The sequence below is a fragment of the Gymnoscopelus microlampas genome (genome assembly GCF_963454915.1).
Source record: "Gymnoscopelus microlampas genome assembly, chromosome: 17".
Lineage (NCBI taxonomy): Eukaryota > Metazoa > Chordata > Actinopteri > Myctophiformes > Myctophidae > Gymnoscopelus > Gymnoscopelus microlampas.
This window is the reverse complement of record NC_139954.1, coordinates 11,493,295-11,513,433: the sequence shown is the minus strand read 5'-3', so window position 1 is coordinate 11,513,433 and position 20,139 is coordinate 11,493,295. Positions and strand designations below refer to the sequence as shown.

The 20,139-nt window shown below is 41.9% G+C and overlaps 1 protein-coding gene across 1 annotated transcript; it reads right to left on the bottom strand.

Annotated features, from left to right (window-relative positions):
* Positions 1-2,225: 2,225 nt before the first annotated feature.
* lonrf2 (LON peptidase N-terminal domain and ring finger 2) lies at positions 2,226-20,097 on the bottom strand. The gene is made up of 13 exons (XM_084084635.1): positions 19,259-20,097; positions 18,323-19,143; positions 11,339-11,457; positions 9,705-9,827; positions 7,085-7,240; positions 6,556-6,796; positions 6,038-6,137; positions 5,715-5,829; positions 4,632-4,753; positions 4,072-4,258; positions 3,653-3,787; positions 3,035-3,184; positions 2,226-2,626 (listed from the first exon to the last, which is right to left on the bottom strand). Exons 2-13 carry the CDS (start codon positions 19,089-19,091, stop codon positions 2,468-2,470), a joined length of 2,376 nt encoding a protein of 791 aa, XP_083940761.1. The 5' UTR covers positions 19,092-19,143; positions 19,259-20,097; the 3' UTR covers positions 2,226-2,467.
* Between the last annotated feature and the right edge of the window lie 42 nt (positions 20,098-20,139).

Genomic DNA, 20,139 nt, shown 5'->3' with positions numbered 1-20,139 from the left:
CTTATCATACATCTGCCAAGGTTTCATTTCTATGGGACTTACTGAGGCACATACACACTGCTGAGTGAGACGATAGAGAGAAAGATTGAGAGGGGGGGTGCATCTGTATTTTGGCTCAGTCCTGTAGGTGAGAAGCAGCCATTTGCCGTGACATGGACAGGAATCTACCTTTATGTACAACACAGAAAAAAATGGGGTCTACAGACTGTAGTAGAACACCAAAAAACTAAAATGACACCCACAAAATACAGCCAAAGCAATACATTCAGTACTGTGTAAGTTCTCACCCATATAAATGTTTTTGCGTTGTATCTTGGTAGGTATGTCTCAGTTGTCTTGATTAACTATACATGAAGAAAATAGTTCTGTCACACTGTTGCGGATGTGGCGTGCCACACGGTTCTGTTCCAGGCCCACTTTGTTTCAGGTCAGCTTATTTGAAGTACTGGTGTCTTTATATGTAACATGATCCTCTGCAATCTGATTGTCACTTATGGCAGTGGTTCTCAAAAGTGGACCCTCAGCATTCCTTGAGGGGGTTCCAAATTATCCCTTACAGGTCTAACTCTGAGAGCGTACAAATGGAAGCAAATCGACCCATAAGGGTCCTTTTGGTTTCATTTGTATGCTCTCAAGAGTTATGGGGGTCCTTGAAAATAAAATGTTTGAGAACCACTGACTTAGGGCCGTCCCATCTCTTTTTTTTCTCCTCCTCCATACTATGCAGACATACTGGAACCACAGAAAACTGCGACACTAAAAAAAGCGATGCTTAAACTTGCTCTTAATAGTGCAAGAAATGAGAGGTCATACCGTACGGGCCAGAAAACGGTCTCAAACGCTCAACTGTTCCAGCGAAAAGACCGTACCGTATTGGCCTGAATATAATATATATATGAAAAAGTGGGGTCATCTTACATCAGAGGTCCAGACTTGTAAATGTCATTACACATTCACAACAGCACATGGCGCCAGCTATTGGCAAAATTAAAATTCTCTCATTCTTTCTGCCTGGAGTGAGCCACAGTCTAGGGCTGCAACCATTGATCATCTTCTTAGTGATTATTCTATCAATTACGTTTTCGATAAATAAAGCTTGTATGTACACACACATATATATATATATATATATATATATATATATATACATATATATATGTATATGCATATATATATATATCTCAACAAATCAATGTGACAAAATGTGAATGTTTTTTTTTCATATAACTAAATATTTAGTCAATTTAACCACGTAAGCCCTATTTTATACGTCGTACAACTGCGTTGCGCACAACACAGCAGATATGCAAGCTCACTGTGAGCTTCTGGATCTATATGCTTGTAGGCTATTTTTGATATTAGTTTTTTTTAATCGGTTACAATCCTTTATCAATTAAATTAGTTCAATTAACTGTTGCAGCCCTACCCCAGTTACAACTACAACACCAGACAGTCTGGAAAGAGGAAGCAGCACGTACAAGAGTGACATGTCCACACTGAGTCGATTGATATACCAAGATTCAAATGAAAGTCTCTGTTTTGTGCAGCAACGGTTCAATGGCCAGTAGTGCGATCGGGTGCTTTTTGTTTGTGTAATACACTTTTGCCTTGTTGCTGAAATGTGCTAAAGAAATGAACTTGCCTTGCCGCGCTTGTGCAGGGAAAATCCAAACATCAAACCTTGCAGGTTATAGGTCGCATGCTCATGAGGAGCCAGTTCAATGGTAGCACACCTTTTGTCAAATACAATTATTTCCTTTATAAAAACACGATTTGGGGCTGGAGTCCTTCCCACAGCTGACCCTGGTACGAATGCGACCAGAGGCACTTTACTGCATGTCATGCGTACTTGATATTTGCTGCAAAGGGGCTTTAGTCTGCCTTATTTCTATTACATTTTTAAGATATTTATTGTAAGTGATATTGTTGTTTTGTTATCTGACATTTTCCTTTCACACGATTATCTTCTGAAAATGAACATTTGTGGAAGCTTGTATGCAAACTATTTTACACCTGCAAACTTGTAATGTGACAATGAATCTGAAGTTGAAGTTGTCATCCACCCTCTCTCTCTCACCCCCACATTTCCTGTCTCTCTGTTCACTGTATCTGTCTGGAATAAAGCAAAATAAATAAAAGTAAAATTAAACAAAACAAGATTTGGTCTTCAAAATGTTGTTGAAGAAAGGGGGGGGGGTCATCTTATAACCTTATAGTCGGGCGAATGCGGTAAATGGAAGGATGCCTGGGCCAACAGGCATTACTAAAACATCCCCCCTCACATGTGAGGGTTTTGAGAAGTCAGAAACTGTGATGTGTAGTCAGAAGGCAGGGTTCTTTGTTTGACCTCACGAAGGCGATGGAGCATAAATTAGGCCCGATACTGACGAATGGATTCATGAAAGCAAGAATGGACTGCATAAAAACGCTGAATGGTCTTAAGTTTGTTCAGAGCAGCTGGGACGAATCATCGCGGCCTCTTGCGCGTGACAAAGATGAGGACCCTGCGGATGGCGATGAGGCGGTCTTTCAGGGAGGTCATGGACAGGATGGTGAGCTGGGCACGGTTTTCCAACGGCAGAACCGCCAATAGCCACCAACACCAGGCAGGACCACTGGCACTGGCCTACAGGGACAGACAGGAAATTAATTAAAGTATTATGAGTGTTAAGTACTATTCTTACAATTTTCCAACCGTAACAAAATATCCGTATTTACAAAGACAGTTTATATACAGGGATACATTTTGTTAATGGTCATCAGGTAATGATTCTTTATTTTATTAATTTAGACGTATATGTTCATCTGTACGTAGTTGTGTGTGTTTGTGTGGATGAATATGAGTGCATGTGTATGAGTAGATGTGTGTGTACCTACCTGTGGGTCTGGGGTCTTTGCTGGGTGTGTAATTGAGTAGATGTACATGTATGTACTGTACATGTGTGCATCTGCAAGTGTGCACGTCCTACATGTGGGTCTGGGTCTTGGGCTGGTTATGTATGCACTGTATATGACTGAGCAGATGGGAGTGTACCTGTGGGTCGGGGTCTTTGCTGGGCAGGTGTCCAAAGTGGCTGAGGATCTGATTCTTCATGTCATCTCGTAGGGAGGTGAACCAGCTGCTAGCCTGCTCGTACACCGAGTCATGCAGCTTCACCAGCTCTGCCAACTCCTCCCCCTCCACCTGATAACACAAAGACCACACATGAAACTCCCGTGCCCCCAACTGAGACCACACACACACACACATGACCCTAATGTACACTCCATAGTACGACAGTGTCGTTTTCCGAAAAGAGCTGACCTGCAAGCTAACAGCGTGTCACGATAATTTGAATGACATTGTTGAAAGGCACTGTCTGAAAGTTACTTTCCACTGCTAGATATTGTTATACATGTTTTTCACGTCATACATTATGAAAATACCATGTAATTGTTCTCAAATACCATGCGATATGAAATGGCTGCACACTCTTCAAATAAGAGACTCTCAGAAAGTTATGTCATGGGACTTTCTGCGTTCCACGGTGTGGTGTAATATTCTAAGTAAACTTCAGTTTATTTAGTGTCATTTATACATCATATAATAATACATTCTCTAACTTGGTGTAACAGGGACAACCTCGTCCATTTGTAACATCGATTCACGCACCTTCTTGTCCTCCAGGTATTCTATCTTGGCAGTGTTGTATCCGTCTCTCTGTCCGTGGCTCAGGACCTTGAAGCGCGACACACCGATGGTGTCCACCACAGAGCGGCCGTCTGGGAAAAACTTCACATCACGTACCTGGAGGACAATCCGTTGCAGTTTTTTGTTATTAAATGAAATAAGGGATATTCTTGCTTGTTTTGGTAGCATGGTCGGTAATCTACAACAATACAAAATAATACCATTTATTTTTATGGATAATATTTATTTAAAACAATTATTTTTATAATGGATTAAATCAATTAGTTGAATTAAATGTTGTACCACTACAACAATATACTGATCAACTGCTAGATATTAGGTTAGGTCAACCTTACATGCCCTCTCCCCGTCCACTTAACCACAGAGACTCCCAGACCCACCTCCAGCATGCAGCCATAGTCTGCGAAGCCTTTCAGCTCATCGGAGATGCACATTCCAAACTGCTTGGTGCCCGTTTCCATGGAGCGACGGATCATGAGGCGATAGCGCGGCTCAAAGACGTGCAGCGGGCAGGGGATGGTGGGGAAGGCCATTGTGCACACAAAGATCGGCACTTCCTGGTTCAAACTACAAAATAACAGGCGGATGGGCATGGTTAATGATAGCTTGTTAGTGTGTGTACTTTATTATTATTACTACTATTATACAAGTCTAGCAGAATTTGAGAAATAGACATTGTGAGGACTAAATAGATTTAGGCTCGATTTATACTCATTTGTGTGCTTTTGTCGCACACCAAAAATAGCAGATGTACAAGCTCACAATGCGTCCCAGCACGACACATTGTGAGCTTATCGATTGGCTATTTTGGGTGTGTGACACCGTTGCCCAATTAAAATGAAATTACTGTTATAGTTTGAGTATAGAAATAGAAACGTGCGAGTGTGTGTGTGTGTGTGTGTGTGTGTGTGTGTGTGTTTGTGTGAGTGTGTAAACTGACTTGGACAACTCCTTCATCTCCTCCTCATGGATCTTCTTCCTCTCTGCCAGCTCATCTCCTAGGTAACGCTGCAGCACTTCCTCCATCAGCAATGTCTTTTTATAGCCCCTGGTGGCCAGGTACTGTAATGTCAACACACACACAAACACACCGTCAAATGTTAATGTCAAAGAATTTACCTCCTGTGTGTGGTTTAATTTTTTCGTGCTTGCGTGTGTGAGAGAGAGCGAGAGAGAGAGAGAGAGAGAGAGTGTGTTACTATACTTCTGAGGACAATTTTCCTGCTCCTGCTCCTCACAAGAGAAATGTTTGTTCTATGGTTAATATGATTTTTTTAGATTTACGATTTTGAAAAGATTCTGCCTAGGGTTTGGATTAGAGGTTAGGGTTAGAGTTCTGCCTGATTTATACTTAGTTGTGTGGCAGTGTCGTGAACAGAAACATAGCCGATCGACAATCTGCTTTAGGGGTAAAAAGGTTAAACTTAAACCCCATATGTTGTTGAGCCCCTCAGGGCTCTATACTAGTATCTTTACGCTCTACATTAAATATCTTCACTGAAAATTGCCGATCGACAAGCTCACAAGTTGTGAGCTATTTTCTGCTAAAGTTTTCCCAGAATACGGATGCTGGGGTTTAAATGGTTAACTCATTGAGTGCCACAATCCGTCAAATCCGTCACGTGGCCTGACGCCCAGAGCGCCACGATCCGTCAAATCCGTCATAAAAAAAAATTCAAAATATTTTTTTTTTTTCAAAATAAAAGTTTTTTTTTTTTTTTTTTTTTTTTTTTTGAAAAACATGTTCAGAACCCAAGATATGATGATTTGAAGATTTGCTGCTCCATCCACTCCTTGTTTAACCTATAACTTAAAAAGGCTGTATCTCGCTTCCTAAGCACTTTTTTTTTACAATGAATTTTGGCTGTGGCACTCAGAACCAAAATTCCATTAACATGAATAAATAAGTTTGGCACTGAATGAGTTAAATAGATTTAAAAAAATGTTTTCATAAAATCGCTGTCCTAAAATGTTGATGTCCTCACAAGTAGAGTAATACAAACATGTGTGTGTGTGTGTGTACCTCAGACAGGTTCTCCTTGCAGAGTGGACAGTTGGGGTTGTGGTCCAGACAGCGCTCCAGACACTTGAGGCAGAATGTGTGTCCACAAGGGGTCGCTACCGGCTCATAGAAAAGCCTGGGAGAAGACAAACGCACAGTCAATGACAATAATGGCAAATTGGCAAATTATGTTTTATTTCTGGCAAAGAGTTAATCACAATTATTTGTATGACAATTAATTGTCAACTTAAAATGTGTGTGTGTGTGTGTGTGTGTGTGTGTGTGTGTGTGTGTGTGTGTGTGTGTGTGTGTGTGTGTGTGTGTGTGTGTGTGTATGTAGTTACCTCATGCAGAGGGAACACTCCATATCTACAGAGTCCAGCAGTTGAGCAGGCACAGTCCTCCCTCCACACGGGACACGACTCTGAGACGAAGTCGCCTCATCTGGAGGGGGGTTATCAAAGCCAAATGGTTGTTGGTTAATATAACGCAACCGGCACGTTTACAAACATTACACGTTACAAAATACATGTTTGTATTAGGGGTGTAACAGTTAATAGAACTAATTGATTTTATCATTATAAAAAATAATCAACAATAGATTTTACCCAAAAAAATATTTCGATTTTGGGGGGACATTTTTATTTCTTTCCAGATTCTTTCAAAATAGCTAAAATATCCTATCTACAAGCTCACAACGTGTCACAGATCTGCTATTTTCATACACTTTTTTTCTCCAATCTATTTGTTGATAAATAAATTAAAAAACGGATCGATGAATCTAAAAACAAACAGATAGTATAATCACTATGAAAATAATCGATAGTTGCAGCCGTTGTTTATTCTAATATTTATTACTTACCAGCCTTGTGCAGTTTAAATGGAGGACTGAAAGCTATGGAGGAGGCACCGTCTCCACTGTTCTTCCTCTTAAGGCCACTGGGGGGCGATGGCAGGGCAGCCAGGACACTGGCTAGGCTCTTGCTGCTACTGCCCTCGTCTCCGAGAGCCAGGTCACATTTACCAGGGGAGAAGGGGAGCTTGGGGGTGAGTGAGGAAGAGGTGTCCTCGACTGGAGTCTTAGTCACGCTGAACTCCGATTCCTGGAAAGGAGTGGAGCAAGAGCAGAGTTGTTTTTAAGTACCTTCCAGACAAGTTCAAGTCAAGCTTTTGTGTGTATGTGTGTAAGTATGATGAAGTAGTAGGGAATTAATTTACGAAAAAACACAAAAAGTTAAAATATGGAGATAAGAAGTTTCTGCCCGACAGCAGCGATATCAAACTGGGGGGGGGGGGGGGGGGGGTCCTTGAAATGAAAAGGGTTTGAGAAATCACTGTCATAGCAGAAGAGTCCAAGTCGAGTGGGACAGCATGTGTTGGCGTGTTCCTACCTGTGAGGATGAGGCAGGTCTTAGTGAGAGTGGTCTGAGCGAGCTGAGCAAGGCGCTGGGTTTGATGAGGCGAGTGGCAGCGCCTCCCTGCAGCGGGTGTAGAGGTGTGGGCATGTCGTCCCTCTCGAACACGGAGGAGAACACCTCACTCAGCACCTGGAGACAAAAGTAACCGGCCATCAGTTAAACACTTATAAAACCTCTGTATATTCTTCATTGTACAATGAAAACAGAGACAATTGATTATGTACAACCTCACAACGGTTTTTCAAAGATTAGTTTTCTCCGTATTTGAAAATGTCAGATTTCTCCCCATGATTTTTACTCTGATTTTGATGATCTAATGATGACATGGACAAAATACAAATGCCAGATTTAAGTGGTTACTATATTGTATAATGAATTTGGTTTCATTCATTGTGGACCACAGTTTTAAAACATTTTATGCATTAACCCCAAACCCATGACATTGTGGTTACTCTGCATTTGTCACCTGTGTCTGATTTCCTCCTCAGGTGTTTGCAGTTTACAATCTGTATGTATGTATGTAACCCACGCGCAGCTGACTGCTGCGCGTGGGTTATCCCAGTTTTTAACAACTTCTATTATGAACTAGCCTCATCAATAACCAGAAGAGTGCCTTGTTTTTTTTCCGTTAGGTCCATGACATTGAGGGTTTGATTCCCTGCTCAGGAACTCAGTTTCATGTCCGCACCATCTGTCTGCTCTCACCTTCCTGTCCGAAAATAGCAGATCTGAAAGCTCACAATGCGTTGCAGCACGTGCTGTGTGCTTATAAATTTGCTATTTTCGGCATGCAACAAAGTATATCAAGCTCAACTCTGCACTGTCCTATGGCAAGAAAACAGAAATGCCATAAAAATAAGAAAGAGAAAAACATTATAATCTAATCTGTTGTTGTTACTGTCTCCAACAACAATCTGACAGCCTCTCTCCAACCTACAACCTTTCTGGGACAGGCCTGGACTCTGTTGTGTGTTATTAAGTGCCGTTACTCAATCCTCTGGGAAGCGCCGGAACATTTTCTTGGCGCTACATGTTGCGCCTTACTCTTCCTAGGAATCGAAGATTACTTCTGTGTTGCATTTCATACACAAGTCACGAGCCTCAGCTAACTAAATTCATAAAATACTCTGCATCTGACAGTATCATATGTTCACTGCCTTGTGTAACAGCTGTCATTACACGCTGTGTGTGTGTGTGTGTGTGTGTGTGTGTGTGTGTGTGTGTGTGTGTGTGTGTGTGTGTGTGTGTGTGTGTGTGTGTGTGTGTGCGCGTGCACACACGCGCGCACACACACACACACACACACACACACACACACACACACACACACACACACACACACACACACACACACACACACACACACACACACACACACACACACACACACACACACACACACACACACACACACACACACACACACACACACACACACACGTGAGTGTTTCCTGGTATTGCTGGATAGAGCAGCTGGAGTGGGGGCAGTGGGGTTGTCTGACCTGAGGTCTAGCATTGAAGCTAATCTTGCTTGACATGCATGGCAATGGATAAACCCAGTGAGAGAGATATGGTTATCTGCTCTGATAAATATACACATGATAGAGATAAGTTTCCTCTCTTACAAAACAGAAAAACGGCATGATATGGCATGTCTACTTCCTCTGTAAATATGAACTGGGATTTAAATCATGGCTGGTTATCTACTAAATACTGCACATGGTATAACAGGTGACAATTCCTGAACTGGATGCAAGCATAGGAAACAGGTGCTTTACTTAGCGTGGTCAACCACCCACCGTTTAACCGTAGCCCCGAACCGAAGCCCCATCGAAGACGCATTATTGTCTCCGCCAGGCCGAAGGCATGGCGAGAGAGTATGTTTTACCCTCCATCCGTCCGTGTGTCCGTCCGTGTGTCCATCCTGTCCGTGTGTTACCACCAAATCTCCGGCACCGTTGGCCTGGTCGCTGCGAAACTGTGCACACACACTCCCTGGATGCCAATTCAGAACCTCTGCCTCAAATCTTTCACATGGGCCTGTTATAGCGCCACCAGGAGGCCGATTTGTGCAAAACCTATTTTTTCCGATTATTAACCAAACGTCATGCAAATCGGTACACAGTCTCTCTATAGTCATGTGATCAACCCTGATCTGTCCAATTTCCCATATTCCATCCTCATTGGTTAAGGTTGCCATCCAAAGTTTGAAGGATTGGTCCGTTTTGAACAAACTGCCTCAAACCATGAACGCGGCTTACGATTTCCGTGAAATTTCACATGCACATTCCCATTAGGCCGAGGAAGAAATGCCACCCTTTTCACATTGGCCTGTTATAGCGCCACCAGCAGGTCTAATTTAGCAAAACACATTTTTGGAACAAAATGCCTCAAATCATGAATGCTGTGTCTGGTTGCTGTGAAAGACCTAAGAATAAATGGCACCATTTTCACATTGGCCTATTATAGCGCCACCAGGAGGCCAGAATAACGTACCTGACCTGTTTTTTTTTTACTTTTTATTTTTAATTAAAAAAAAAAAGGGATGCCAGGTTTAAAGTGGTTTCAAAGCAAAGAGTTTATATTACTGTACCTTCTGAGCTTCCAGCTTGACTTTCGTCCAGTTGGGCTTGAGTGCCACACACATTAAATACTCCTGCAGGGCCTCGTCGTTGCTGCCCGCTTTACTCAACGCAGTGGCTTTGATGTAGTGTGCCTGGAAAGACAGATGAAGAGAGAGGATGTGTAACCATAATGTAGTACTGCCAGAAATGGCTTATGTACGTCAATACATGGTCCATCCCCGGATATTCCCTTACACAAAACCATTCTCTCACAACATGTCAATAAACATGTAATGACACACAGTATACTATTACATTTATTCTAATTAGTAATGTATTCATAATAGTAATAGGACTCCATATCCAGCACAAGTCTTGACAACCACACACAGTCACAAATGCTCACGTTACAGATGACATTAAGGTCAGTAGGTTTTTCGCTGTGCTTGTGAACACTGTGAATAGCCATGCTGAAGACCCAAACTAATAAACAATGGCCCTATTGTAGTGTGATGGAGGATAGAACAGCGAAACTGCTTTTAATTTTGAATGATATCTTAATTATTAGGGGTGCGTATCTATCCCTAATAAGATGATACGATACTTATCTCCATGTAGATGGCTGCGATACAATTCAGGGACGATACATTTTAATAGCTTAATTTGTACTCCATCACACGAGCTACGCAGTGTTAGCTTACATTATTGTATTAAAAATGAGGCTGTACTGTATAACCTATGTTGTGTACAGTGAATGAGAGTTTGTTGCTGGGCTGAGGGCTGCATGTTCGGCAGAGGAAAAAGCCAAACGTGCATAAATATCCGCAGCGTCATGGCGGTCACTCGCCTTGTATAACTTTTTTCTACTTATATAACACTAGCAAGCATTTGTCGGTGAAATGCTGTCTACTCGATGTCTTGTGCCTCAGCTGCTCTAACGTGTTTACCATGTCTCGAGAGCAACTCAAGCTATAGATGCTGTGATTACATTATGGCAGAATTTTCACTTGGCGTGCAAGTATTGTGCACTAAAATACCAGCAGAAATGCGACCTAGCAGAAATAACCGCTATATTCTTTGCACGATCACAGCACACAACCACGGTATAATCAGACATTAGACCTCGCCGAGTTGTCTTCTAAATTTTAGATCTTAGATTTGATGGCGGGCTCTGCTCTGTACTGTCTGTGTTATTTGGTTACCTCGCAGCGCTCGTAAAAAAAAAGAAAAAGGTCAATGTGAGTATTCACAGATTCCTCATCGCCCCATATTTTCCAAACTTTAGATTTGATGTTGCGCACTATGCTCTAACAGTATCTGTGTTATTCGTTTACATCGCAGCACTGTCTTAAAAAAAAATCTATGCGAGATGAGATGAATGAGAAGAAAATATAATAACTTGGAAACATTAGATCAGTGAGTCCTTTGCAGCAAGTTACTTCATGCCAAAGTACAATTAACTGCAAAACTTCAGTGAACTCATTGACAAATGTAACCAAAACATAATCCGATGCATGTACGTTTAGACCGATCTAGGTGTTCGCGTATCGATTAAGTAATTTAATTTCCAATTCATATAGGTTCATCTTCACACCCCTATTATTTATTAATCGATAGGACATTTACAACAATTGATTCCTCATTGATTGTCTTTGTTTCTCACCTTTGGCCAAAGAGGTTTGATCCTGCATATGCTACTGGCATCTTGGACAGCTTGGCTGTAGCTCCTCATTTCCATGTGCAGTTTAGCCCGCTGGCACAACAGTCGGCCTGAAGAGGGTGCTAGAGATCACAGGGGGAAACAAACAGGTCAGGCTATTGCTCCAGGGTGTAGAGTGACATTCTCCAGGTCTCAGAAGTAGGCCGACTATATAACATGTGTGTTGTAATAACACGTCATCAAACCTATTTTAAATGTAACTTTCCTCTCTGAAGATGCCTGCTACAGTGTGTTGGAGGAATATTCCTTCAATTGTCACGTTACCAACAAATGAGACTCTGATAGATATACATACAAACACGCACACACACACAGTACATACTCACGAAACAAGTGTTTAAGCGCAACAGAAGCATAGTCTGGTCTGTACTCTGACAAGAGAGGTCTGTGATTCAATTCTCTTGTGTTACACGTGCTAGTTAGCTAGCTACAGTATATCAACATTTTGCCCCCAAAACGTGTCGTGCCGTCTATTTCTGCTTTCGTGTCAGGTCTGAAATCGATTTCTGGCAGTTTAATGTTGCCTTGCTCACTGCCAAACATGAACACTTCACAGAGCATTACTAAAGACCTTTAACTCAGATAGTGTACAAATGTAACTTGGTTAAATTATTTGTACATTCTCTGAGTTACAAATATACACTGACGAATTTACTGTGTAGCTATAAAATTTGTTTTGTTTTATTTTGCCTTTTATTTAAAAATGTAAATAAAATGTTATAAAGTACAAGGAATTAGCGTATACAAATCAGCAATTTTCACCTTTATTTCTTCAGGGAGAATTACACAGTAGCATTGACACATCTCACGTGTATAAGCCACGTTTACCAACTGCACACGTCACTGTATAATGGTACAGACAAAAGTGTCCTTTTCAAGCAAATTATATGCATGACTAACTTTATTGTGAGCCATATTTGCACTAGTTAGTGCACTATGGGTTTCCTATATGCACCAACTAAATGGATTCACTGCATTATCTTGCTATACAGCCACAACAATTGTGTTCAGTGGTGTCGGAGAGCTAAACAAGTAATTATTTGGCATCACAATGTATAGCCTAGTAAGCCTACTGTATTAGAATCAGAGCTATGCGCTGATACGGTAAACAGGATACAAGGTTATTATTCTCCAGTAAAATAGGCGCACACACACATACAAATCCCGTCATTCTATTTACACGTGAGGAGAAACACTACACTACAGCAGAAAATGAAACTCTAGCTGTCTGTGTTTCACAAGAGGGGCGTTGTCACAATGGGAAACTGCTTGTAAAATGTCGCTCTGGCCGTTGTCTTTTATTTTCATTTTAAATTTGCATCAATTTAATAAGCAAGCAAACAAATATTTTTGGGGAAGTTGGGTTTGATCACAATAATCACAATATTAGATACTGCGCAATCTCTCTGTGATTCTGTACTGTAGTTCTCAATCTGTTTCGCATTGCAAACAAAAAATTGCATCGACCACAAAATCTGAAATCTGTTATTTCTAATGTATAATTGGGTTTCCTTTGCTTGATGTTCTGTGTAAAGCACATTGAATTGCCTTGCTGTTGAAATGTGCTATACAAATAAAACTGCCTTGCCTTCACTAAGGGCTGAGATTGAAATGCTAACCAACCAATAAAGATGTGTATTTTATGTCTTTAAACAAGTATTAAGAATCAGTCGCCGTACCTTTAGTTTACAGAGCCATGATGAATTTAAAATAACCACAAATACGTCCAGAAAACCTCACAATTCAGTAGCCAGTCCCTGAATGGACTTTCTGGTGGATAAACTATCAGTTACTATGCACATAACACAGGCTAAGGCCTAGCCACAATGTTACAGTATGAGTTTGAATCCAGCTCTTTACGCTCTCTTTCCTGGCATTCTCCATTCACCTGTCCAAAAAAGCAGGAGTGCTCTCATATTAAAGGCTACATAGAAGACCTGGGGTGTAAGGCTGCAACTAATGATTATTTTCATGATCCATTATTGGTTTTTTTTAACATGTTTTATTATTCAATTACCTGTGATTCATTTAAATGATAACATGACAGTGTCTATATAAGGCTAGACTGAGAGAACGAGAGCAATCCATGGTCTCGAAGGGCGGATCCAAACCCAGGCGCCCGGAGCAGGCGCGTCCTCCGATTGCTTCACCAATCTATGTCCCCGCCTCCCCCCCCCTCCCCCCTCCCCCCCCCCCCGGTCTGTGCACGGAGCAGGCTGACGTCACCAAATTTAGAGCGACGCCCCTCTGCACTCTGAATGGTTAGGAGATAACAAGCTTCAAAGACCATCGTTCCTGCATCGTTCCCCCAGACTTTTTTCTTTTGTAACAAAAAAAATGGCTGGGTTTCCGAGGCTAATATAAGGCTGATTGACAATTTAAGAAAATAATCACATTCCTATGAAATAAGATATTTATCCCTTAAGTTATAATGTAAATGCTGCTCATATCCACATTTATTATTCTCTGAGGAGAGATATACTGCACTGACTTTTCAGCTGGGTCTTCCTCAAACAAATAAAATAAAAAGCATTCTCATTTGAGTGCGGACTCCTTCCTTGTATTGATATATGTATTGAATACTAACATTTGCTTCTAGATTTCATACTTTATGTGATCAGATTATTAGATCTGCGATTTTCACTACTTCAAAAGTTTGTTTTCAAATTATTTTATTATTTTATTTTATTTAACTACTTTTGAAAAATGTTCGAATTGTGATTTTTTTTTTATATTTGGAAATTATATATATATATATATATATATATATATATATATATATATAAAAATGTAGAAAACAGGGGGGAAAGGGGAGATTTACACGCAACCTATAGAAATTGGTCAGCGACCCAAACATGGGTCCCGACCCACTGTTTGGGAAACAGTACTCTACAGTATAAACAGGAGGCAGGGACACTTGGACTGGCCTGAGTCTCCCCTGACACACACACAGTGTGCAAACAGTAACAGCATGCGATTGGATAATATTCACCCACCACTCAACTATTGTGCTACAGTCTAACACCCACCGAATGGGCATTTGAAATGGTGCAGATGGTGCTGATAATAACAAACATAAAGACTCTGTAATGATGGAGAAAAGGTTGGACACCAGAAGTTAGAAACTGCTTGATTGCATCAAAACTCCTAATTATGATTATTTTGCTGAGATCATGATTGCTACAATTACAACAATTACACGTTGACTTTGAACATTTTAAAACACTCCATAGATATTCATGGTTCTTTGACAATGACTACTAGACTAACTTGTTAGAGGAGTATGCATGCTATGCCTAAAACCTCGCATTTGGCCTCATCTTTAAGCTTATTAACCACCATATACTTTGTATAAGAGAAAGTAGCGAAAAAAGCTGATCTACAAATTCACAGGTCCTCCAAATGACGATGGTCAAGCTGAGAAACTTAGCAGCTACAGCCCGATGTAGGAGGATGAAATGGAGGCATGGAAAATACGCTTGGCATACCATCAGGAATAATAAATAAAGAAATAATAAAACAACATTTTTATTCTGATGGGCTCAGTGGATAATTCACAGTGGTGGCACCATAGACATATAAAAGGTAGACGTCTCCTCCGGCTCTGAGGCATCTGCATCTCGGGCGCCATTTTGGAGAAGGCAAGCTTCCTGACTACTGGCCAATCACAGCGCGTCTTTTCCGGGACTTGGCAGAATGTAGTTGTATAAAAATACAACAGGATATTTTTATAGAACTAGATTCTGACAAGTCCCGTAAAAGACACAGTGTGATTGGCCAGTAGTGAGGAAGCTTGTCCTCATGTTACCCTGGCCTACACTGGCCCTGACTCTCCCTCTCAGCTTTACTACTGTATTGATTAAGAAAAAGGCAACAGGGGGAGGAGGTGGCTGCCCACTCTCCTTTTTAAACACACAACCTGACTCCATGAACTAATTTGGTACAAAGTCGGAATCAAATCTCGCTTAAATGTTGCCTCCATTTCACTGTCTCCCTCTCACCTTTCCTATTGTATAGCTCAGTAAAATACTAAATGAAAGGGCGGGGACTTCCACTTCCCTTTTTTTCTCCTTAGGTATTTTTAATTATTTATCATTCAGACAGGATGGTGGAGAGAGACAGGAAAGTTAGGGCAGAGCGGAGGGATGACATGAAGCTAGGAACCCAAATTGGGAAGTTGTCTTTATATGGTCGGTCAGTGCTTTTAACAAGTTTAGAAACAAAGGTGCTTTTACACTGGATTGTGGGGAACTGCATTAGTGAGTCAAAGTACTACAGTTTTTCCACACTTGGTGTCATGGTTAGCTAATCAACCCCAATGGAGATTAAGTATTGTGCCGATGAGACTAATGAAATAGCGACCATGTCGATGATTAATGCCTCCATCTAGGGGTATGTCCAGCCCCTTGGTGGCTCAACGCAGGCTAACCTCTTTCAGGTAATAAACTAGAACACTTATAAACGTTCCATTTCTCCTATCCCTTACATAAACGGGTCACTGGCAAGGGAGAATGGGGTCAACTCTACTGTGGCCAGCCCCCTGCCCCCAATGTAGAGCCAACAAGTAATGCCTGATTTATCTGATTTATACTTAGTTATGCTGCATTGCCTTAGTTACGCACCAGAAATAGCTGATCTATAAGCTCACAGCGCATTGCGGCGTGACGTGTTGTGAGCTTGGAAATCGGCTCCTTTTGGTGCACGAAACCCACTCGCAACTAAGTATAAATCAGGCTTACGTGGCCCAGTGGCAGGTAAAATTATTATTTTGATAGATTGTAAACTATAACAGGTGTTGCCACTCAAATCTAAAAATGTCACTGTTGCCATAGAGAGTAGTATGCATTGGAAGTGTTGGCTCAACTCATTTGGCCTCAGTGAGTGAGGCTCACTGACTCTAATGGAATGAAAGATCCAGTTGTTTCAACTGGACGGTGGGGGTGACCTACATCTTTATGGCTTCTCTGAATAGAACCGACTACTGTATGATTTGATGCTTCAATGCTGGTTTTACCACTGCTTTTACTAGTTTATTACTTTATTTCAGTTGTGTAAAGCATTTTATAACCCTTTGTAACATAGACATAGAACTGGATGCCATACATTTAAATTGAAATGCTCACACTCAGACAAATAAAAAAATTGACACTCATGTTGCAACACATTTCACATACTGTAATGCAACCCCACCTATCAACCACCCTCTTACCCTCTAAATGCATCCCTCTCTCTACACACCACATACCACGGTATGACTGGCATAGACCAGTCACCACTGCAGTAAGAGGTCGGATGAGGCCAATTGACATGACGGTATTAATAAATAACAATGAATTAGGGAACTATGGGATCACACTAGCGATTGATTCATTTTTTTGATTAATCGAATAATGAAACACCTTTTTTTTATTATTAATACTTTTTATATAGCAACGAATCGATCAAAAAATGCTATTTGATCTTTCTTTTATTATCGACTGACGACTGTCTGCCGAAAATCAATACATTTTTATAATTGATTAGTTTAATTAACTGTTGAACCCCTATATCACACATGACTGGCACAGACCACTGCAATAAGAGGTCGGATGAGGCCAACTGATATGATGGGTTATCGTTGATGTTGGGCAGAAAACTCTTATCTCCATATTTTAACTTTGTGTTTTTTCGTAAATGAATGCCCTACTTGATCATACTAGAGCATCACACAAAAGTATCAGATCCGCAAGCTCAAAACGCGGGGCGAAGCAACGCTTTTTGAGCTTGTAGATCAGCCACTTTTGCTGTTTTTGAATTTGAATCCTGAAAAGTAACAGTTTGAAATATGAGGTTTCCACCTGACAGACGTTACAATAAATAATAACAATGAATACTGCATCTGACATCCTACCTACCACCCCCACCCTAGTGGTCTGCAATGGGCTTCCTCATATGCCTGAAGGCCCCATACTGGGTTTGTTGGGAAAACATAGACTGGCACGACTGGTTAATATGTGACGGCACTTAGCCCACTCACAGCCAGTTCATTTCACCATCCAACAGACAGAAGGTGTGTGAATCAGTGCCGATTCGGATGCAGCTCAGTGAAAAGATGTCTCAAGGACCGCATAGCAATACTATGTAGAGAGGAATCTAGGTGTCTGTGATTCTAATCTCTAGAAGACTACGACAGTAAGAATGTCCAACAGTGGCGTTGAATTTTCTCTCCTCGAGATTAAAAGTTGAAAGCATTTTACCGTCCCCCTGAATACCGCATTTGAAAAGAGTGGTACTTTTTTTTTTAGAGGTTAATAGCAGTTATATCACCCCTAAAAAGCACAGCCTTCATGCCCTGGTTAAGTTCATGATAAATGACACCCTTATAAAACTGTAGGAGAAAGGAAGGGAGGGATCAGTGGAATACAGGTCATGAATTTAATTATTTACCAGAAATAAACATTAGTGCACAAGTTACATATGGGCTGCATTTTTCAAAAGGAAATTTCATGCATGCAAAAACATTAAGTTTGGATTCATTGGGGGCTAATGATAATAAAATAAATAATTAAATGGGGCGGGGGGGTTATTGGGCTGAAAATGTATTGAGTTTGACCCATATACTGTTGCCTTTGGTCATAGGTGTAAAATGGGTTAAAAAGGCAGGCTACGTCATAAGCTATCATTATAAATAGGTTATACGAATAAGTGCTGCTTAGATAATGAGAGTGGGATGTGATATAACGCCTGACCCAGTGGGTTTTATATAAAGGTGAGAGAGGCGCCCCTATCGCTGACACGAGGAAGTGCAACAGAAAGTAGGTCAAGGAGATTCACCTCTCAGTTTCGTACACAACAGTGACAACACTACCTCACAGGTATAATAGCACAGGTTTCTATGATGGGAGATGAGAAATAAAGCATGTATTGTTATTATGCGTGTGTTCTTACCTAGTTCTACTGCTTGGTTATACTTCTCCAAGGCATCCGTGTGGCTCTGTTCTCTCCACAACACGTCTCCCTCCACCCAATGCCTCCTGGCTTTGCTTTCGCTCTCGAACCATTTATCCAGCAGGCCACTCACGACCACATTTAATCGGAGTCCGTCTCTTTTGTTAAGTTTGTGTCTGCAATGTTTACAGTCTTTCACCGCGTCGTCCTCCAAGCACCGTTTGCAGAACGTGTGGCCGCACTCCAGCGTGGCGGGCTCGTACAGAAGACACCTGCACAGGTGACAGGAGAACATGTCCAGGGTCTCATCCTCCTCCAGGTCCCCGTCATCTGCCTCGACCCCGTCCTCGCCATTATTACCGTGCGTCCCGTTTTTATTATTAGAGCAGTTAGTCCACGAAATATTCAGCTCTTTCTCGCGAAGAGTTCGGGCAATGTTCTCCACCAGAAGGCACAGCTCCTCCGGCCGCAGCTTGCAGAGGTTGGCGGCCGTGCAGTAGGAGTCCAGCGCTTCGGAGATCCGGCCGGCTCGCACCAGAGAGTCGGCCTTGCGCAGACACAGACCCCGGTCCGGCTGCTGCAGGTCGGACAGCTGAGAGCCGTAGATCTCCACGGCCAAGTCAAAGTCCCCCGCGCGGCTGGCTTCCTCCGCGACCTCCAGCATCTCGGCACATATGCCCGCAGCCCCGGGGTTGGAGAGCGGGTGGACGAACAGCTCGCCCGGGTGATGGTGGTGGTGATGATGAGGCTGGATGCCGGTCTCCATCATTCTCTCCCACCCAGCCTGTAGATCGCGACTCTCCCAAAAGTTCACAGATGGTCTGAAACACACAGACCCGACTCCTCACACTTTGTGCAAATGTTGTACAATATCATGTCCTTACGTTAGCTAGCAAACATGAAATATCTTGCTCTCGATCTCAAGACCGCTCGTACCATTGTTGTTGCTGGCTACATCAAGAGGGTCCGGCATGTCAGGTGCCGGGCATGCATGAATTCACGTCTGATGGAGTTTGATCTATTAAAGACTAGAGGTGCTCATCCATCACCAACAGAAGACGAAGTGACATGGTACTTTAAAACCAAACCCCCAATCACCTCCTCCTCCTCCTCCTCCTCCTTTACAGCAATTGTAGGCGGTCTGTCGTTACTCGGTCATATAATAAAAAACAAGACCAACGACAGAGTGTGGCTTCTTGTTGTGCCACTGAGGTAATCATTATATTGCTCAAAATAAACTGAGGTCGATCGGTTGGTTGAGAGGAAACGGCGCTACTGTTTAATGTGTTGTTAACGAGACACAGGAGGATTCCGTCACAGTTTTATAACGTTAGCTAATAGCTTTTTCTTCGACGTCGACAGAAAACGGTCCGTTTTTTTTGTTTTGCAACAACAAAAACAAAAACACACTTTGCAGTGTCGCTACAAGGAAAAAAACCTAAAGACACTGAACCGACGAGGCGCTTTAAATAAAATGTTTAAAAAAGTGCACGAGAGGGAGGCTGCCTTGAACGTCACTTGTTTTTTTTATGTAAGAGACACACAACAAGACAAGCTAGCGAGCGTTAAACCCCCGAGCCACCTCTTTCTTTCCTTCTGTTAAAACTCAACGTTCTGCGTTTGGAATGAGCCTCCAAACCGTCCAAACCGTCCGCCGGCGTTGCGAGCGGCATCATGGTCTACCTGACAATTATGTGAAAATAGCGACAATTAAGGAGAACGTTATAACGGTGACAACGGCGTCCTGTTGTTGTGACTTCATGGTCGGTGCTAGCAGCGCTAGCCCTACTGAAGATGTGACAAAAAATGATTTGCAT

Bases quoted from the DNA above. Each gene is read 5' to 3' on its own strand.
- lonrf2 (XM_084084635.1), bottom strand. From the start codon at position 19,091: ATGATGGAGACCGGCATCCAGCCTCATCATCACCACCACCATCACCCG. The intron at 7,241-9,704 runs GTACAGTAATAT...TTTTGTCTCCAG, and splicing joins TCAAGCTGGAAGCTCAGAAG to GTGCTGAGTGAGGTGTTCTC. The intron at 2,627-3,034 runs GTACACTCCCAT...CTGTCCCTGTAG, and splicing joins GCAAAGACCCCGACCCACAG to GCCAGTGCCAGTGGTCCTGC.